The sequence below is a fragment of the Neolamprologus brichardi genome, chromosome 3 (genome assembly GCF_056152115.1).
Source record: "Neolamprologus brichardi isolate AB-2024 chromosome 3, ASM5615211v1, whole genome shotgun sequence".
Classification (NCBI taxonomy): domain Eukaryota; kingdom Metazoa; phylum Chordata; class Actinopteri; order Cichliformes; family Cichlidae; genus Neolamprologus; species Neolamprologus brichardi.
Window position 1 is genome coordinate 50,912,756 of NC_142106.1, and position 17,245 is coordinate 50,930,000.

Here is a 17,245-nt window from a genome sequence, read left to right on the forward strand (position 1 = left end):
CAGCCTCACTCTTGAGCTTTATAAAGTCTTTGGCAACCGTGACTTCCTCTGACTGAAGCTCAATATGGTAATGCAGTGCCAGGGCTGACAACCCAGTTTGTTTTGCAGATTCTGTATAGCAGCTTTAATATAGGGAGAACACAACTTCCAGATTGTATGAGTTGTTTGTATTAGTTGTTTGTCTTTCTTTCTCTTTGCCAGTTTAATAGTTACTGTATTACCTGTTAGTACTCCCTGTCTGTTTTCTTACCTGGTACTTCCTGATCTTGTACTTTGTCCTCATGTTCCCCTCTTTCCTCTCTCCCTCTTTGGACTGACAATCTGTACACACACACACACACACACACACACACACACACAAAACAGGAGTTATAAGGTTAATGGGCATCCAGTCAGTTAGCTAGTTAGTACCTTGGGTTCAATATCGGCACATGCACATATGGCAAAATAACCAGTTTCTCTCATTACATTTCAAACAGGACAGTGGTAACAACAGCAGGCTACGGACAAGTAAGTTAAGTTTTAGATTTTAAATAGGCTGTATACATTTCAATGAGATCAACAGGGCAGTCAAATATCGCTGATTTTACTACAGAGCAAACATCGTCGGAAAACACGTTTTCAACTAGGGCTGCCACAAACGATTATTTTGATAGTCGACTAGTCACCGATTATTTTTGCAATTAGTCGACTAATCAGATCATCATCCATTGGATGTACAACATACAGATTATTGCACCAGCAGCATCTGCTCTTATATAACTATCATTAGCTTACAGCTTTAAGTGTTTAAGGTCTGTGCTAACTAAAAATAAAGACAAGATGATAGTTTATTAAATTTGAATGAAATTTGCAGATTGTTTCGGTGAAGTTTAATAAACTCATTGCTATCTAAAATATATCAGGACACCGGAGTATATTCTCGAGCATCTCACACTTCTGATAATCAGTTTGTCTGCTTGACGTTTATTCAGCTGTGTAAAAACTATAACTTTAATCTCAGCCTAACCGATTTACTCAGGAACAAATAAAATACTAAAAAAAGGTGGTCTCAGCCACCATCGCTCTGGCAGCAACAGCGCTAGAGCGAGTAGGAGAGAGCCGAGCTGGAACAAACCATTTTGGGAGGGGGGAGGTGTTATCTATACTTTTGTTGTTAAAATGTTCCATCTCAATTAAGTACTGTATGCTTTTTATACTTTTAGTAGTGTGTCCCACAAACAGCAAATATTTTCAAAAAAAGTAAGACATCTTTGGGGGTGCTTTGATTCATTTTGTTGGTTCTGAAGCACCTCCAAAACTGGGCTAAAATCGCCCCTGATTTAATGTCTCACACACAGCCCTTCGAAAGGGGAGGGGGGCTGGCTGCTTCCAAATAGAGGACATTTCGTTCATAATTTTGTAAATCCAAGCCCATTATGTATTCATGATTTGAATCCTGGGTTGTGTGAATTCTCAGAAATAAACCCTAGACAAAGTGAATCTGTGAACTAAGGTGTAGGTGTGTTAGGTTATGTTGTGGTGATCCTCGAGTTGGGGGATTGGTGTTCATACTGGAGTGCAAAATTAAAACCAAGATGGACAAGAAAAGTTCAAAGAAAACTAAAGTTTAGTCAGTTTTGCACACCTGCCAGTCCACAACAGGTGATGCTGAGCACAACGCCGTGGAAATCCATCACGTGCATTAGCGGGTCCAGACACTGTTAGCTTTGAACTTTGGTCTGCGTGTGGCAGCTGATAAGGTTACAAAAAGGTATAAAGGTCACGCTGGTCTTTGATCGTCGGTGATGTTCTTGAGCCGTAAAAACGTACGTCTGTACGTCCTATATCAACACGAAAGAGCTTATTTGAAGTGCAGTAGTCATTGTTGATATGCTAGCTGTAAAACCTTTGCTAAAGAGTTTGGTCAAATCTACATGTGTGCAAATAGACAATCAGTGAATAACACTGTAGGCCTCCCCATGAGTGACTGACCTGTACCTACATAGCGTCACTAAACCAACGAAGAAAAAAGTTGTCATTAAAATTATACTTTAAATCAAGCGTGTGTGCAGTTTAGTTATCAGGTATTAATGCACAATTTTGAACCCAGCATTACATTTATATGTTATTAAATAATCTTCAAGGTCACCAAAATGTATACATTAATGCATTTAATCTGACTTGTACACTTTCTTAAAAGAAATATCTGATACTGCACTTCAGTCAGCACAGAAACTGTCTCAGTAAGGCCTCTGACACTGGACTCACCTCTGTGCTTGTGCTTGACCTCAACTGCAGCATTCAATACTGTTGAGCATAATATTTCAGTACACACATTAAAGTATGCTTTCCACGCTTGTCCCATTTTCTTCTGTCTTGTATCTCTTCAGAGTGCACAGTGCCTTGAAACATGATGAACCATAACGTGGCTGACCTCCCCAGCGGCCCACTCGATGTCTACAGGAACAAAGCCTCCTTCAACTGGAAGGACATGGTCCGCTTTATAGATGGAGAAGATGTATATCTATTCAAGGTAACATCACAGGCTGTACTCATGGCATTGTGTATTAAACAGCGTTTGCGTAAGATCAGGAAAATCATATGGTAAACCTAAACTGTTGTAACTTGCCACTGAGAAGTCAAGAGATTTTCACTTAGAGCATAGACAGGATGATATATTTACATCCTTCCCTTTAACTATTGCGTTTTCACTTCTCTTAGAATAAATCATCACACTTCTCCATGATTCTGCTTCTGAGCTATTGACCAAAACACAGATGGATTTCACTTTGTCTTACTCTGTCTGGTCATTTCCACATTATAGCAACATGTGTTCAGGACACTGGAGAACGACCCTCTGTTTGCCCGTCAGCCTGGTGAAGATGTCCCCATGGAGAAAAAGAGAGAGTTGAGCTTTCTGAGGTATCTACTTGGTAAACTACAGCTGAAGTGATGTAGCACCTGTCGTGTCCTCTGTTCTGTAAGTCGGTACTTTCTAAAGACAATAAAACTCCATATGAAAATTCACAGAATGAAGCAGCTGCTTCGGTACAACTTTGTCACCAAGGAAGAGGCGATGGCCAATCCCTGGAAAGCGATGTACCTTGACGACTGTCTGGGCATGTATGACTTGGCCATGGTTGCTAAGTTCTTCCTCAGCCTGGGGGTAATTGTGTTTGAGTAAAATGTCCTCACACAGACACACAGAGTGTATGTTATATGAGATAACTTAAGATTGTGTTTCTGAGCAATGTTAAGACGGTTTATGACTTGCAATTGTTGCAAAGCAACATCTGTTTTCACTCTAAAACAAGCAACACTGTAATTTTAAACCATAGAACGTCTGGTTTGTTTGTTTGTTTGTTTGAATTTCCACAAACTTGAGGAAGTTTCTAGTTTTTGGATTGAGCCACTATTATTATTCTCCAGGATGCATTTACAAAACATCACTAAAAGGGTATTCTGCATAAAGATCGGTTGTGTTAAAAACAGTTTTTAAAATTGGGGGAAAAGCTTTCGTTTGTTTAATATCTTCTCATAGCTGTTATTATTTGTTTTTCTCTTTCATCGTGTCAATCAGTGAGTTAGATTCAAAACCTTTTATGTTTCAGATGTTTGGAGCAACTGTTGCCAACTCAGGGTCAAGCAGACATAAAAAATTTGTTGAAGACACTGAAGACATGAGGGTAAGACAGCGAATCCTGAGTAAGAGGAGAAAGGAGTCGACTGCTTACTATCTGCTATTGTGTTCATAAAACTTTTACATATGTGCTTATAGATCTTTGGATGCTTTGCATTGACTGAGTTGAGCCATGGCAGTAACACCAGAGCCATGAGGACAACGGCCAAGTATGACCCCTCTACTCAGGTCAGTACACTCTGAAAACAAACACACAGACACACACACACACACAACCTTGCAGGCAGTCTTTATCTGGATGGGTTTTGTCATTCCTGGGAACTGCTGGAGCCAACTTCCCATTCTTGGAGTTACTGCACCAAATGCTCAGAGTACCACAGGAACCACTTCCTGGGGATTTTTTGATATCAGCCACTTTTTCCGTCTGCTGGTTGTACATGCCATGCAGGGGCCTCTTCTTCCATGATGGTTCCACTTCTTGCTCTTCATCTTTCTTGGGTTTCTGCTGCCTGAGGAATTCACTAAACACATAATCGGATGTGGCCGTCTTCCTAATGTACTCATGGATCTGTGTAGTTTCATCTTGAAAAGTGTTTTTTACACACAGTAGTCCATGGCAACCTTACTTCGCCTTAGCGTGTAGTCTCAGGGTGCTTTGGAGTGAAACCCTTCGTGCATGCTAAGGTCCGGCTTGTCCTCCTTTGACTAGCTGATTATTCCCTGTTTTTGTTACCATCCGACTACACTTCTCATGTTCGAATGACATTCCAGTGTCATTGCTGTAGATCCTAGTGGTATAGATCAGTTAATCAATGTCTCGTTCACTCTTGGAGTACAGTCATCCATGTAGAGGAGGTATCCATAGCCAGATTTGATGACTTCACCGAAGGGGTTCAGGCTTATGAAGAACAGTGGGGAGAGAGCATCTCCTTGGTAGATCGTGCACTTGATGCCAGTTGCGCTATTAGCTTGAAGTTGGCCTCTAGTGTTGTTCTTCACATCCCCACTGTAGGTTCTGAGGGTCCCTTTGATCCTGTACAGAATTCCAGGATCCATGTGTGGAGCATTGAGTCATTGAGTCATCTTGTAGTCAATACAGGCGGTGCACAGGTCGGTCAGTCTGGTCTTACAGTCTCGGGCTACTTCTGTCTACCAGTAGCTGCTGTTTCGTCTTTCCTTAGCCCTTCTGAGCATGTCTTTTCCATTAGCAGCTGGTTCATTTGTGCTGCCAGGTGCTCATGGAGTGCAGTTTGCTTCTTCAGCCAGTGGGTTTGGATCATCAGGGCCTGGTGTTATCCAGCTGTTCATGCTGAAGACTCTTTCTTGGATGTTTGCCACTGTGATGGTTACTGGATCCTTTTCAGGAGGTTGCTGTGGTCTGCTCTTATGGTCACTAAGCGTTGTTAAGTATCGTCCTTCTCCCATATGGTCTTCCAGTATTGCTCCATCTCCAGGATTGGTAGGTATTTTCTCATACTGCTTCTTCTACTGCTGATCTGATCGAGGAGTCTTGGTTTGGTGGTTGCCTGGAAAATAGCATTTGTCTGACTGCACTGTGATTATGGTGTGGGGCTCTGCCCTGTAGACCCAGTCCAGTTCAATTCAATTTTATTTATATAGTGGCAAATCACAACGACAGCCGCCTGCAGGCATTTAATACTGTAAGATAAAGACCTTACAATAATACAGAAACCCCCAAAATCAGACACCCCTAATGAGCAAGCACTGTGGCAACAGTGGGAAGGAAAAACTCCCTTTTACAGCTACACCCTCCAGAAATGTTTCATCTGGGCTCTTATCTAGAAGTTGCTAAGCTTTCTCTTCCACTTCCAACCAACAACATTACATTTTAAGACTTTTATATAAGTTTTTTGAAGTTGTGAGCTTAATTTTAACTGTCGACTTTTGGCCGTTTCATGCGATCATGTCATAAAATAATGAAATCAAATAAAATTTTAATTTAAAATTATGAGGGAGAGCACCCCTTAGGTCATACAAAGTCTCTAATAGCTGACTTTTCCTTTGACTAATGGAGGATCACATGGAGGAATTTTAATTTCTCCTCACTTGAACTGATTTCTGTTTCTCTTCTGTAGGAGTTTGTGATCAACTCTCCGGACTTTGAGGCTGCAAAGTTCTGGGTGGGGAACCTGGGAAAGACTGCTACCCATGCTGTGGTGTATGCTCAGCTCTACACACCTGATCAGGTGTGCCACGGACTGCACTCTTTTGTTGTGCCGGTGAGTTCTGGTGAATTTGAATATCTTTAAAGAAATGGCTGCTTCCATCACAAGGTACAAGGCAACTATTAGTAGGGATGGGTACCGGTATCCGGTGCTATGATGGCACCGGTTCTGACATAAACGGCAGTAACCAGACCGAAAAGCAGCGCACATTTCGGTGCTTTTTTTTCTGAGCTGTGATACACTTTAGATTCTAGCCAATCATTTTACGTTTCCAAGGATAGTAGGCGGGTCCAGGTACGTACGTTTTTTTAGAGCAGAGCTACAGATTAAAAATGCCCAAGGCGAAGAGGTCAAAAGTCTGGCTGTACTTCACAGCAAAAGATGCAAACTTTTTTTTTTCTTTAAAAGCCGAGAAATGCACTGTATTCGATAGCTTGCTGCGAGACCTCACACTGAGCACATCTACTGTGGGTGTGGTGCCTGTTATTGGTCCCGGAGTTAGCAACATCCCCCAAAAACCCGAAGAGTAGAGTCCTGGCCCCTAGCCCTGCCAGTGTAGCAGAAATGATGACGGATGATGATGGCATCAGCAGCCGTTCTTCTCTGGGTGAGTAGCTTAATGTTGTTCGTGTGTAGTTTATGTTGAGTAGGCTAACCACGTTATTACATTAATGTATGGTGAACTAGCAAACATCATCATAGCTAGATGCGGCTGTCTTCTTGTTTGATGGCAGATACTCCCTTCACCCTGGCCAAAAAGGCTAAAATGATCAAAGAAAAAGTGAAAAACAGTTAAACATGAGAGGCTTTGTATTTTTTCCATTGATTAAGCACTGCTTCCAGACAAGAGTGATACCATATATGCCCCATACCTGCAGAAAAGGCTAACATTGTTATCTTTTTACAAAAAAAACAGCTGAACATGAGAGGTTTTTGGACCAATTTTGTGTTCTCCATTCTTTAAGCACCGGTTTGAGCACCGTTTAAGCACCGGCACCGTTTCAAAAGTACCGGTTTGGCACCGGTATCGGATAAAACCTAAACGATACCCATCCCTAACTATTAGCAAGTCCAAGAGCATTTGTGTTGTCAGGTAGCTATTGAAATAAGGCCATCCACTCCAACAGTGTTTAGAGCCATAGGAGACCTCACAGCTAAGTTTCTAGTAACTGATGGGGATGTGAAGCTCAATAGTGCTGTTTTGACACTGTGTCGAGCTTCTGAAGTGCTGATGTTTCCAAACAGTGTGGTTCAAATCATCCAGGTCACGTGACTCAGAGCGAACTAGATTTCGGTGCGCTTCAGCCGAGGATGATTTAACTGATGGACGTGCATGAAATGGACTGTTACACTTGATCAGAATTAGACCCTATAAACAAATGTTCGTTTTTATAAAGAAGGAAACAAATTACAGTTTTTCATTTAAATATATATTTTTTTTTAAACTTTTTATTTTATACTTTTTCCAATTTTATAGTACATGCAAACAAAAACATGAAAAAAAAGAAGAACACAAAAGAAACAAACCAAAAAAAAAAAAAAAAAATATATATATATATATATATATATATATATATGTATATATATATATATATATATATATATATATATATATATATATATATATAAAGGACACCCAATCTGTGGAAGAGGGGAAAAGGGAGGGAAAAAAACAAAAAAACAAACAAACAAACAAAAAAACAACAACAACAACGAGGAGAGGTCCCTGCCCTATGGGGCTGAGTGAGTCTTATAAGCTATCCATTTTGTCCACTGTTTTTGGTGTTTGTCAGATTTCAGTCTCAAAGTGTAGGTCATTTTCTCCATTGTCTATATGTCCTCGATTACATCAGTCCATTCTTCCAATTTTAAAGGGTCACTTTTCAGCCAGTTTTTTGTTATTACCTTTTTGCTTGACAACAACATAATTTTAAACAAGTAATGGTCCTCCTTTCTTACATTTTCCCATATTCCAAAATACATTACTCGTGCCTCACACAGCACGTCATACCCCAGCACTTTCGTCATTGTTACCGCAATGCTTTCCCAGTAAGGTTTGATATTTTTACACTTCCAAAACACATGAGAATGATTGGCGTCCCAGTCTCCACATAATCTCCAGCATTGTTGGGGTGTTTTCAGCTGCTTGCTTTTGATATAAGGAGTAATAAAGAACCTAATCACATTTTTCCAGCCATATTCTCTCCATCGTCGAGAGCTAGTGGAATTATGCTGTGTGAGACATACGGATCGCCAGTCATCCTCTGACAACTCAAGATGTAATTCCGATTCCCACTTTTGTTTGATATATAATGTTTCATTCCTATTCAAATTTTGCAGGCCATTATATAATTTCGATAAAATTCTTGATGGAGGATTTTTATATGCACCTGTTATTACTTCTATTATATGGCTTCCTTCTCTCAAGAACTTCTTCCTAATTTCTGTATTGTAAAAATGTCTTAATTGAAAATACCTAAATAAATCTGATTTATCCAGTCCAAATTGTCTCTGTAGATTCTCGAAGGATTTGAATGTTGTCCCGTCTATTAATGTACACATTGCTGTAATTCCTTTATTGACCCATCTTAAAAATGTACTATCCCATTGTCCACTTTGGAATTTTGGAGAATATGCAGGCCAAATCAGCAATTTACAGTCTTCTATAATTCTATATTTCTTCACTATAATCCACCAGAGTTTAATAGTGAATTCAGTAATGAGATTTGTGTTCGTAGACTGGAGATATAATTTATAAATATAATTTTAAATTAATTAAAAAGAAAAGTTAACACATGTCAGCTACCAGCTTTACTTGACAGTGTGTAGAGGAAACCTGGTGACATGAGCTCCTAGAAAGTTCTGAGGGCTGTGAGCAAGCTAACAAAAACCTGTGGTTATACTTAATATTATCATTTATGTTTTATTGTATTGAGTTTTTGTGAGCAACACAAATGTTAACAGAGGGAGGATTTTGCTGAAGCACTCTGTTCATTACTGGTGATGGGAATTGATAAGAATGTAGCGATTCTGATGCCATCATCATCATCAGTTTGATACCTTATCTGTTCTCTTATCAATTCTCACTGGGTTCTTGTTCACTTTGTTTTGAGAGTCACCGCCGTTGCTAAGCAGCAGGAAAGAAATGACAGTCATGCAGATTAACTGTGGGTCAGATGTGTGTCCACGGTTGTTGAGGTGTTTACCTTCTTTGTTGTACGGAACCCCTCCAAAAAAAAAAAAAAATTGTGTCCACAAAATACTACTTCGTGCCCTCGAAATAGTATAACGTGCCCATGAAATACTTATTTGTGGCCAGAAAATACTATTTTGAGGGCACGAAATAGGTATAACGTGTGCACGAAATGCTAATTTGTGGGCACGAATTGGGTATCACATGGCAACGAATTACGCATTTGTGGCAACGAAATAGATAACGTGTGCACACCATATTGATACAATTCCGGGACAGCTGCGTAGAGACATAAGCATAAGAATAGGCTAAACCTATTCACCATGGCCAGAGACGGTATGATTGAGTTTTATTAGGCTGGGAATGAGCTACAAATGCATTTTGAAAAGCCTGCAATGCAAGGAACCATTTTTACGGAGAGACATTTAAACAGGATATTAAGATAAGATAAGATAACCTTTATTAGTCCCACATGTGGGAAATTTGTTTTGTCAAAGCAGGAAGTGGACAGTGCAAAAGTTATATAGCAATTATTATTATTGAGAGCCCAGTTGCTTTACAGACGTAAGTACGACCTGGACGCCGGGATAGATTTTATTGTCAACCAACTGCAAGGGTCTGGGAAGGATCACGGTTATCGGTCAAGTGTTTCATGCCCACAAATTAGCATTTCGTGCGCACGTTATACTTATTTCGTGCCCTTAAAATACTATTTCGAGGGCACGAAATAGTATTTTGTGGCCAGAATTTATTTATTTTTTGGACCATGTCATCAGAGGGGCTCCGTATTGTTGTGATTAGAGTTGTTAATTAAAAAAGCCATTATTACACGTTTCACAGAACACTTCACTTAAAAGTAATGCAGTATGATACTTAATTACTCTGGGAAAAGGTTATTTATTATACTACTTGTTACATTAGTTGCAAGTTGCTCTGTAAAAAAGCTAACAATAAAAAATAACAACGAGGCTACAACTCCACACACCAGCACATCTCTAAGGTCTTTGTCTTAGTAGAATTCAAAGCTGACTGCAAAAAGAAAAGATGGCTGCTGGGCTCAGCATTCATTCAGCTTTCACTCTGTGTTCTTAGCTAGCTTTGCGTTAGCATGCTCTATTGGCAGATGCTAGCAAAGAATCAAAGTTGTGTGAGGAACATTCTGCGGTTGTTTCTGTCCTGCATGCAGTTTCCCACTTTACCGTTTATCTCATCCTTTTGTGCAATAAATGTAAATGTTGCTATTTTCCTCCTCTGACCTGCAGACTGAAATCAGCTGATTGTAGTGCGAGTGCTAGAACTGACAAGTGGGATTGATAGGCAGACTAAAATTCCAAGGAATTAGACTACTGGGAACTGGTTTTCTCAATTCCCATCCCTGTTCATTACAGTTGCAACAGGCTCAATATTTTCTTGCCTTGTTTGTGCGGGGATTTCTCCAAAGTGTGTGGTGGTCACCATTATTGACAGTCTGGTGGAATAAGTAGCTTTGTTAGGAATTGTGCTGGACTTGTCTGTGTTACGGTTTCACAGATTGTCACGGGGTTGCAATAGCCAAATTGGCCAGCAGGTGTCACTGTGGAGATGCGATTCAGATTGTTTTGAAACCTCCGTACACGCCTCGCTCTGCCCATCACTAGTACCTGATCATTTTTCAAGCTCAGATGGCATCCCTCAAGTAACTTTTTTTTCAGCTGCACCACAGCAGATATCTCCGTCTCACCCCGTCCCAAGCATCCTCTTGTTACAGCAGCCCTCTACACGTCTTCCCTTACTGGAGGACATGTAAATCTTTTCTGTGGTTCCTCTTTTCCTGTTGCTTGCATGTCTGTCTAATTTTGCCTCCAGAATGCTTGACCTGTGCTGTCTCTCTAATTTATGTCATTTCTAATTTGGTCCATTCTCTTCACTCTCAATAAAGAAACCTTAGTATCTTCCACTCTGCCACCTCCAGCTTGTCATCCTGTCAGCAGGTCTCACTTCCACCAGATAAACCTTTCCTTTTCACTCTTACTGCTATTCTTCTGTCAAAAATCCTCATGTCAACCTACCCTGCCTGGACTCTCTGCTATCGCTCACTTGTGCGCTGTGCATAACCTACAACATGGGCTGCACGGCCCTTACAGAAAGGAAGATGCATACAAAAGACTATTTATTTTAAATAAAATGGTGTGTTATTTTCATTATTTCTTAAAAATGATAACTGTCTGAAAAGACTTGAGAACACCACGATTTCTAAAAGCGTTAGAAATCATGTATGATCAGCAGAGTTGGTCAAATAAAGTCATACTGCAGGTATCTTATACTGTGTGTTATTTTCAGATGTTTGTGTAGATTTGTGTATTTGACACACAGCCAGTTAAGCTGTAATCACTCTGCTCCAGGTGAGAGATCCCAAGACCCTGCTGGCTTTGCCTGGTGTGCTGGTCGGAGACATGGGGAAGAAGCTGGGTCAGAACGGAATGGATAATGGGTAGGTGACTGCAAATGCTGCATTTGTAAAATAAGATGGAAAACACAAGCAAATGAAGACATGATGCCCTTGATGTTGTGGAAATATGTTCTCCCTGGCTATTGCAGTCAGAGACATGTCAGAGACATGTGTTGGTGTGCTGGAATGGTACACACAGTGTTTCAGAGTATTGAACGAACATTACAGTTCTCTTCATGAATCTTTTTAACCACACATTTGACATTTAGACTGTATGACTGTGTCTTAGGGGTGGGCAGTATTATGGATGTTTATATTAATAATTTTATCCAAAGAAGTTTCCTCAGGTGGTTCTGGAAATAAAGGAAATCGACTCTTTACAAAGTGGAGAATTTGTAAATACCGTAAAAAATGCTCCAGAGGAACATTAAACTGCTTCAGGAGCTGCGTGAATGAGGTAAAAAGGTCTTTGATATTTCTAAGTCCATTACTTTCCCATTATTTAAAGGCAGAGTCCATCATGGAGGGTGGGAACATGTGATTTGAGCTGATAGGTGCTTTAATTGACATTAAGTGTAACCCCAACCTTTTCCTACATTGCACCCAGATTCTGAGTGAGTAATACAACAAAGGGTTAGTTGTACAGTTCTAATGGAAGAGCTGGACTCAACAAAGCTCATAGGCACGTTTGACTCAATGACTCAATTTGGAGCCAAGCTGGAGTCTCTGTAGTTAAACTACTCATCCAGTACAGCATATTTCAAATATTTGCTTCCCAATAATAAGACTGAAAGTTTGGCCTAGTTCTCTGCATGAAATCCTTGTGAATTCGTGGACTTTTGCCATTCCAAATAAATGCAGAGATATGCTTAGTCAGTGTTATAAAATACTTATTGGGTAAGTAGCATGTGATACATTGAAATAAATAAAGGAACTTGGGTCGTATGTTCATTTTGATAGAACTGATGTGGCCAGTTAATGGCAGTGGTAAACTGGTCCATCTCTGAAGATCTGTCTCAGTATTCTCAAGCAGCGCGACAAAGTTTCTTTCATAAAGACCTTTGTATGAGTGGGTAACCTTAACCCCCGATAGGACACATACTCTGATTTAACTTTAAATTGAAAATTTGAAAATGAAACCTTCCTGGCTACAGAGTTGACACAGAGAAGTTCACTTTTATGCAGGTTCAACTTGTAACCTTTTGCCAAAACATTCAAAAATGGCGAGAGCACGGGAAGAGATCATAAAGGCTCTGACATATACAACAGGAGGTCGTCAGCATATAAGGATATTTTGTGCTCCTGGTCAGCTCTGAAGATGCCCTTAATGCAATTGTCAGCTCGCAGCTTAATCACCAATGGATCAATTGATAACGCAAAAAGAAGAAGTTTTTTTCTTTATTCTACGTGTTCTGACCTGTCTCACCAATGTGACATTTGTGTGATGTATGTATGGCTGGAAGAGGTCCAATTTTGCTGCAGGCAACTGCAAGTGAAAAATAAATCATCCTCCTCGATTTCTCAGTTTTATCTGAATGTAGAAGCAGACGTCATTCAGGTCTTTTTGTCTTTAAGACATTGCTGTAGCGTAGCTAATTCTTGTCTTCTGGCTTCATGTAAAGGAAGGTTGGAGATTGGCCTATATTGTAATTAGCTAAGACAGCTGGGTCAAGCGATGGGTTTTAAGTAGTGATTTAACTATTGTCAGCTTGAAGGCTTGTGGTATGTAGCCAATGAATAGGTTGATCAAATTAAACACTTATGCATCAATGAAAGGTGGGACTTCTTTGAGCAGTCTTTTAGGAATGGGGTCTAAAAGATATGGTCATGTTTTAGAGCAGGTGTGTCCAACGCCAGGCCTCGAGGGTCGGTGTGCTGCAGGTTTTAGATGTCCTTGATCCAACACAGCTGATTTAAATGGCTAAATTACTTCCTCAACTCCTCAACTGAACCCTTGGATTAGTGAAAGTAATTGTTGAAGTTAATTCGATGATCAATTGGACAAAGAGTCTAAATGTCAGTGGTATTGAAAGTAGCTGTGCATAACTAAACATTTGGACCACTGAGCAGGAAAGTGCAGAAGGGACAGGTGAAGGTGCCTTGCTGCTAGTGAGTTGGCTACGAGCTAAGCTAAGCTGGTAAATCCAGCTACAACGTGAATGAATACTGTGAAAAAGCAGGTGATCGAACAAGATAAAACACATGAAGATTAGACTTATAAAATAAGGTGTTAGTTCACAAAAATACCACTATGTGTTGTAAAAGGAACAGTAAGTGATACTCTACTGCAGAGAGCCAATATCAAGTGAGAACGCCTCCCAGGAAGGGAAAGATCGGAGAGCTCTGAGGGCAAAAGTCCAATCATGTTTGTGTGTTTGCCCAGACCTTGTAATAACCAACAAAGCCTATCCACAGATATAACTAAACATCAGCACATAGGGGATAATAAACCATCGATGTGCTTCTGACCAAAGTCATTTAATGCTTCCAGTAAAGAGTAAGACTTTAAAATTACAAAATGTTGTTGTGTCCTTCTGCTACGCACTAATCACTTCAAGTCATCAGGAACTGATAGACATTGGCCTCAGTCTGAACCTGGACTTTACTTCGGATTGGATCCACAGTATCCCACCCGGGATTAGAAGACCATCAGACACTCCACAACATGTTGTTCTTAAAAAAGTATTTTCAGGGTTTTCCATTAGGTCATGGTACCTGATACCTGGTACTTTATAAGTAACTGTCCGCCCGTGATCCCTGAGGTTGACAAAAAGTATGGCTTTTTGTCAACCTCAGGGATCACGATTGAGCAGCTGGTCGACGTCCACCTTTTTTGTAGCGCTCGTGTCTCATATTAATTACATCGCAGGATGCTCGGACACGTTGCTATGACGACAACAACACACATTAGGTAGAACTGGATTGTGATGAAAAGATCAAAAGCCAGTCAATCCGAGCCAGGAATGTAACAAAGACTCCAGTTAGAGAAGGGGCGGTGGGCTCTGTGCTTACGTACTTCAGGACTGGTGCCATAACAGCATAATTATAGGTCACTGCTCACCGGACTTAGCACTGAATGGAGATGGCCAATAACTGTAGCCATACAGTGTGTACAGTAATCAAACAGAAACAAGCAGGTGATGAGAAACATTTAGCGTGGACACAGTAATTTTCAATAAATTTAAATATTTTCTTTGGTTAAATACCATATATATTATGTGGCATATTTATTAGGCATAAATATATAGATTTTTACATATCTTGGCAGATTTGTATCTGTTTTATATGATAAGGATTTTTATGACATTAATGAAAAACATAAAAAAAATTGATCCAGACACATTGGTGATGAGAATTTTGAAAAAACCCATTTATTCCTTGAGGTCCCTTTGGTTTTGGAGAATATGACCTAGACTTATTAACCACAGCTTGTGGGAATCACCCAATTCAGTGCCCTGCGCTATATTTTAAATAATAGAATATAATCCGGTGCCACCTGAGGGCCTAAAGATGATGGTCATCCAATATTGGATTGTTAATATAGTGTTAACAAAAGAAAACTGCTCCAGAATCTTTTGTTAACACTTTGTGCTGTAGATGATGATTCACAATTTTATTTTAACAGTATTCAGAAATTGTTCCACCTCTGCCCATCTTTACTTTCTGAGAAAATGTACCACCTCATTTTACAGTCTTTTGTTGCCTCCGACCCAACTTTTTTTTTCTTTTAAATGTGTTTGTGCCATCTTTCTTGAATTTGGGTTAATTTTTTTGATGATGATGATAACAACAACAATAAATATCTGCCTGACCTGCCTGCACACCAGAAACATTAGAATCCACTGAATGGCTCGCTCTTTGATGTGTAACCAATTCTTTTCTGTAACATTTACGTCTTTCTCTCACAACAGGTTTGCGATGTTCCACAATGTGAGAATCCCACGCGAGAACCTGCTGAATAAGACCGGAGATCTGACTCCTGATGGTCGCTACGTGACACCATTTAAGGTCTGTGCAGATTTCCAGTGGCAGCCAAAGAAGGCACTTCAAACTCAACAGCCTGATTTCCTGTGCCTTAGCTTTTTTAGATATAACCTTTAACCATATTCTAGAGAACAGTGGGTTTATTTCAGAGATGCTCCTTCTTTAAAGAACTAATTATTTATAAGTTATTGAAATTATAAGTTGTTAACAACACATATCAACAGCTTATGGAATAAGCTGGTCAGCACATGCTGGGTATCGTCACTGATTTCTCGAATCGATTAGATTCCGATGCGACTCAGCCCCGACTGTGTCCGTGCCGTTGGGTGACAAAGTCACATCTCACTGATTCTGATGTGTCGGCGGGTCCGCGCTTTGTGTTCACGTCTTTGTGCAGAATTTTCTGCTCTCATTTATTGTTTTAGCTGGTTGTTGAAATTTTGTGAGGTTTAACCTGAGATTCTGGCGTTTTGGGCAAAATAAATGTATATTAAAAAACTGATTCAGGATTTTAATGAATCTATATCCCGTTATCCAAGCCAGAATCGATTTTAATCGATAATCAAAACCCACCCCTATTATGGAAGCCTTCACAAAGATCTCCCTAACAAAGCCAACATCCTACCCTGCCTGATTTCTGCAATCAGGCTGCAATAATTCTGCCATCAGCAGACTGTGACACGGTGCTTAAAGGTCGATTCAATTCAAAGCTTCAGGCCGTCTCCTACAGCAGTGTTTCTGACCTTATTAATCACCTGAAATGTTTCGAACAAAGCGGCACATATTACTGGCATAAATATTCACGCACATGTGTATATTTCTGTCTGTGCCTGCCCAGCATTTGAATGGCATGTAGTTGCTGGGACTGCGGGATCGAGAAATGAATGAATTCACATTTAAGTTTTGATTTTGTAAGAACATTAGCAGTGCAGTTAAAACGCAATTCAACAATCCTGTCAAGGACCACACGACCATTTTATAAATAGCTAATAATAATAATATCTTTGCTTTGTTTTTTATCGTGCCTCATCAGTGTTTTTTTTGTGTCTTCCAGGACCCTAAAAAGCGTTTTGGGGCATCTCTTGGTGCCTTATCAGGGGGCAGAGTGTATATCACCAGGATGGCTCTTAACAACCTGAAGTTAGCTTTGACAGTGGCTATCCGCTTCTCAGCTGCCAGGAGGCAGTTTGGACCCAAAGACACAGAGGAAATCCCTGTTTTAGAGTACCAGTTACAGGTAATAATATAAGGTAACGTTTAGTGGGTAAAATAAGTTTCACCCAGTTTTCTAACTAAATATATTTGTGAAGGTGTTTTTGACATTTTCACTAGGTGTTGGGGACAACCCATTCAACTATGAATTAAGCTGACATGTGAAACAGGGAAAAGGTGTTGAACACATGAAGGAAGTGAGGTGCCAAATGCATGGAAAGTTAGGACACTGAAGCCTGACAGCTGCCACCTGTCAGTAATTAGAAGACAGCACTGCCACGATATCAATATTAATACCAGCTGATTCATTCATAAGCAGGTGTCACACAGGAAACCTCTCCATGTTTAACCCCAGGGAGCTTTCTCAACACCTTTGCAACCTTATTGTTGGGAAACGTACTGATGTCAACGAGAATTTCCAAACTACTGAAGGCTCGAGTGAGCACATAAACCGTCCACGACCAGGTGCAAGATTCCAGACAGAGGGGTGAAATGAAATGTGAGAAGAGTTGTCCAAGAGTCAGTGACTACTTGTGGAGAGCTACCGAAAGACCTGGAATCAGCAGATAGACAGCGTGTTAGTAAGCGAGCTGCCTGCTCATGTTTGCCGCTCTGATGCT

At 40.2% G+C, this 17,245-nt stretch overlaps 1 protein-coding gene across 1 annotated transcript in view; it reads left to right on the forward strand.

Annotated features, from left to right (window-relative positions):
• The first annotated feature begins 379 nt into the window (after positions 1-379).
• The window catches only part of LOC148105756 (peroxisomal acyl-coenzyme A oxidase 3-like), a 33,088-nt gene continuing 16,222 nt past the window's right edge, over positions 380-17,245 (forward strand). Inside the window, exons 1-10 of the mRNA XM_087837839.1 lie at positions 380-510; positions 2,373-2,515; positions 2,807-2,904; positions 3,013-3,148; positions 3,594-3,668; positions 3,761-3,850; positions 5,719-5,862; positions 11,383-11,471; positions 15,341-15,437; positions 16,468-16,650. Coding sequence (XP_087693965.1) covers positions 2,393-2,515; positions 2,807-2,904; positions 3,013-3,148; positions 3,594-3,668; positions 3,761-3,850; positions 5,719-5,862; positions 11,383-11,471; positions 15,341-15,437; positions 16,468-16,650 — 1,035 coding nt within the window. The 5' untranslated portion in view covers positions 380-510; positions 2,373-2,392. The remainder of the gene's footprint in view (positions 511-2,372; positions 2,516-2,806; positions 2,905-3,012; positions 3,149-3,593; positions 3,669-3,760; positions 3,851-5,718; positions 5,863-11,382; positions 11,472-15,340; positions 15,438-16,467; positions 16,651-17,245) is intronic.